Here is a 4,750-nt window from a genome sequence, read left to right on the forward strand (position 1 = left end):
TCAGTTGCCCTTGCCCTCACCACACGTCTGCCCCGTGGACTGGTGTTTGTCTCACATGTTTGTTTCACTCAGCTCACTTTTTCTCTACTTGACAACCTCATCCTAAACAATAAAAACCTTGAAATCTTGAAAAAAAAAAGGATGAATGGCAAAAATATATGTATATATGGTTAAATATCTTTGTCAACCCCTTATAACAAATCCATCAGATATTGGAATTGGGTCCATGAACCCACAAGACTCCCCATTACCTATCAGATGAAGTTAAATTTAGAGCAAGGTACAAAAGTATGTTAGTGATCCAGATGCAGCCCAATTTTCTTATTTTTTTTATTTTTATTTTATTTTTTCTTATTTTGGTATCATTAATCTACAATTACATAAAGAACATTATGTTTACTAGGTTTCCCCCTTCACCAAGTCCCCCCCACATACCCCTTCACAGTCACGGTCCATCTGTGTAGTAAGATGCTGTAAAATCACTACTTGTCTTCTCTGTGTTGTGCAGCCCTCCCCGTGTCCCCCACGCACTATACATGCTAATCGTAATGCCCTCTTTCTTTTTCCCCACCCTTATCCCTCCCTTCCCACCCATCCTCCCCAGTTCCTTTCCCTTTGGTAACTGTTAGTCCATTCTTGGGTTCTGTGATTCTGCTGCTGTTTTGTTCCTTCAGTTTTCCTTTATTCTTATACTCCATACATGAGTGAAATCATTTGGTACTTGTCCTTCTCTGCTTGCCTTATTTCACTGAGCATAATACCCTCTAGTTCCATCCATGCTGTTGCGAATGGTAGAATCTGTTTTTTTCTTATGGCTGAGTAATATTACATTGTATATATGTATCACATCTTCTTTATCCATTCATCTACTAATAGACATTTAGGTTGCTTCCATATCTTGGCTATTGTAAACAGTGCAGCGATAAACATAGGGGTGCATCTGTCTTTTTCAAACTGCAGTGCTGCATTCTTAGGGTAAATTCCTAGAAGTGGAATTCCTGGGTCAAATGGTATTTCTATTTTGAGCATTCTGAGGAACCTCCATACTGCTTTCCACAATGGTTGAACTAGTTTACATTCCCACCAGCAGTGTAGGAGGGTTCCCCTTTCTCCACAACCTCGCCAACATTTGTTGTTGTTTGTCTTTTCGATGATGGCGATCCTTACTGGTGTGAGGTGATATCTCATTGTGGTTTTTTTTTTTTTTTTAAATGATCTCTCCATTTTTAATTTCTTAAAAAGCATGTTCACAGCACACTCCAAGAATGCCACAGAGCAATGGTTTGCTGCTCTTTGTCAGAGTATGTCAGAAAATAAGATAAAAAAGTTTTAAATGGTTAATGTTTCTTTTAATTAGTTGTCTGAAATTTCTGTAAAGCCAATAATCGCCATCTTAAATCTTTCAGACTAAACATTTCAGAAATGTAATGAGTATCTATCCCAAATCACACTTCTCTGAAATGTACTTAAAAGCCATTCAACAGAACAAAAATAAATATTTTTCTAGAAAGAACATTTTAGGCATTTAAAAAATAGTGTTAAAGGAAAAGCTTCCAAGTGTAAATGTTTGGATTTTTACTTTCTAGTACAAGACACACAGTTTGGGTCCTTAGTGGTTCCAGCTTGAATTCAGTAATAGGAGGAATGATTACGCTGTGGTTAATGAACTTCAAACCTAACAAAGCCAACATACTTTTCCAGTACAGTGCTTGCTTTGTTTAAGATGTTGGCATCTAGCCAGTACTAAAAATTATTTAAAGTGAGGCCAGATAGTTCAGATGATTAATTTGATATCCCAGTTATTTTATACTTTTCATAATTTGATTATTTCTAATTAGCTTGCTGTATTTCTCCCAAAATCAATCAATAAGCATATAGTTTGAAATGTAAACTTTGTTTCACTGACTTCATTAAAATATGTCAAACTTGGTTAAATATTATATTCTGTCCTTCCAGGTAATTTACCTTTCCATTATAAATGCAGCCACACCATGATTTATATATCCTAACCATTTCACCTAAGTGTAGAAAAGCTGAATGTTACATTAAAAAAATCTGAGTAGTTAAGAAATTCTATCTTATCACCCTCAGAAATCTATGATGCCTTTTCTTGGGTATGAATATGGGAATGAATTCAGTTCATATTTATGATGCACCAATAAAAAGTACTTAGCTTGTGTCTGTTTCTGTCAGCCATTCTGAAACCAAATTTCCATTTGTATCACCTACTAAGGAGAAGAATTTTTCTTGGGAATTATTATCACAATTTAGAAAGAGAATTGAGAAGGGCTAATTTCAGGTGATAAACTATTTGAGGAAAGACACAGCACAAAACAGGGAGGTAAAAAAAGCACTTATGTTGTAATAAACTCCTCCCTTATAAACACATCTGTCCTTTCCTCCCATATTTGGAAATGTTCCCTAAGTTTAAAAAATTCTCATCAAAATACTTTATACCATGAATCCTATAAAATCAGGTCTATTTCAGCTACATAACCTATAGCTGTTAAAGAATTATGTTATCCTGCTTATAAGATGGGAGGTAGTGACAATATATTCTCTCAATGCCGTGCTAAAAATTCCACACATCTGGCACATGGGTTACAAGGGAATAAAAAGCACAGAAGCACCACCACGCCTCGTGTTTTGGTATTTCCGTACACCCATAACGCCGCTTGCCACTGGCAGCTGACAGTCACCACTGGTTGACACTGAGAGCAGTGGGCCTGGCGCTATTCATCATATAGGACTGGTGGACCTCCATCATCTTTCAAAAATGAGGCAGCTTTCCTTCCATTCTTCTGCACATGATCCTCATTCATTTTCTCCAAAGCTTCTATCTCAGCTAAGAAATCAGCCTCACTGTCTGCTGAGATGTTTAGGCCTGAAACAGCACAGAAGAGCTCTCTGTCACTAAGGGCCTCCTTTACCCCTCCTTTCTGGAAAAACTGGGAGACATTCCTACAGTCACGGAACAAGAACTCTAGGCCGTGAGGATGGGTTGGTTCCACAGACTGACTGACATCGATCAACCAGACCTTCCCGGCATGCCACAGCATGTTATACTCACTAAGGTCGGCATGGACAAGTGCACATTTGTTATACAACTGCTGCATCAAATGAAGAGTTTGGTAGTAGGCTTCTTTCATTTCTTCACTACTGAGCTTCACTTCTTTCAATTTAGGGGCTGGAACTTGATCCTGGCCAATAAAGGACATAACTAAAATGTGTTTCTTGAGCAGTACAACTGTTGGACAAGGAATTCCAGCTCTCTGCATTCTTGTGAGATTGTGCATTTCTTTTTCTGCCCACATGCGGATGATCTTACGTGGATTTAGTTTACTGAAGCGATCTTTAAACCTGAAATCATCTTTAATATATTTGTCACGATTCTTAAACTCATTAAGGGTTGTTTTAAATACCTTGATGGCACATTCTGTAGGTATAACTTTACTATCTTCCTTTTCCTCCTCCAAGCTCCCTCCATATGCATGAAAGACAACAGATTCCTTTCCTGTACTAATACAGCCAGTGATTGTCTCCAACATTCCAGAGTTGACCATTTTATACATAAGCAAACGTGTCTTAGGATCAACTGCTTTTTCTGCAGTAGAATGCTCCTTTTTCTCATGGAGGCGGGCACTTCGACGTTCTTCTGAGTAGGCATGTTGCTTTAAAGCATTGAAAACATGGTTTGATAGTTTTAAATAGATTCCAATTCCATCTCCTACCTGAAACCCAGGTGCAAAATTTTCCATTCTGGCTGTATTCTTTCTCCCACATACTACTTCATCATGCTTCGTGGTGATGTCTTTTCCTTTTCCAATAAAACCCTTTTTCGGGGTAGGAACTGGTTTTGCTGGTATGTAGGGGTCATCACAAGTATCCTGCCAGTCAACCTCCTCTTCTGAGCTATCACTGTCTTCATAAGGATGCACTTTTCGGTAATTTTCAAAGGAAATGGAAACTTTGCTATCTCCATTGAATTTTTTTTTCTTCGCGCCTAAGCTGTGCATCGTATTCTCTGTCAAATTCCATCTGTAGCATCTGTGCCAGCATTAGGTCGCTGGAAGTGTCAATGTTTTCTCCAGTAATAAATGGTCCTTCAGCAACAGCAGCTTCAGGAAAAGCAGCAGCTTCTTCTTCTAACTGCAATTCTTTAGCCAACTGTTCACTCATTACATCAGCCAGAGAACAAGATACTGTATTTTGAGGGGTACCCCATGGACACTTGCTGGGTCCCCAGGGCGCGGCCGACCCGGGCTCAGGCGATGCCACTCCGACCAGATCCATGTGAGGGAAGAGGCCCGCGACAGGGAGAACGGAGCAGCGCGGCGGCAGAGCTGGGAAGCGGTGCCCGCAAGGAGTCAGGCGGCGGGGCAAGGCCGATGGGTGATAGATGGTGGCGGCGGGCGGCGGCCGCCGCGTGCGGAACCTCATTGTGGTTTTAATTTGCATTTCTCTGATGATTAGCTATAGAGAGCATCTTTTCATGTGTCTGTTGGCCATCTGGATTTCTTCTTTAGAGAACTGTCTATTCAGCTCCTCTGCCCATTTTTTAATTGGATTATTTGCCTTTTGTTTGTTGAGGCATGTGAGCTCTTTATATATTTTGGATGTCAATCCTTTATCGGATCTGTCATTTATGAATATGTTCTCCCATACTGTAGGATACCTTTTTGTTCTATTGATGGTGTCCTGTGCTGTACAGAAGCTTTTTAGCTTGATATAGTCCCACTTGTTCATTTTT

General features: G+C 39.6%; 1 protein-coding gene across 1 annotated transcript; it reads right to left on the minus strand.

The window, feature by feature from the left end:
* Positions 1-1,182: 1,182 nt before the first annotated feature.
* On the minus strand, positions 1,183-4,389 carry LOC130680777 (serine/threonine-protein kinase RIO3-like). Its single transcript, XM_057492073.1, is given in 2 exon segments — positions 1,183-3,992; positions 3,994-4,389. Coding segments are annotated over 2 exon segments (1,560 nt in total). The 5' UTR covers positions 4,294-4,389; the 3' UTR covers positions 1,183-2,732.
* Between the last annotated feature and the right edge of the window lie 361 nt (positions 4,390-4,750).

Source organism: Manis pentadactyla, chromosome 14, assembly GCF_030020395.1.
Source record: "Manis pentadactyla isolate mManPen7 chromosome 14, mManPen7.hap1, whole genome shotgun sequence".
NCBI classification, from domain to species: Eukaryota; Metazoa; Chordata; class Mammalia; order Pholidota; family Manidae; genus Manis; species Manis pentadactyla.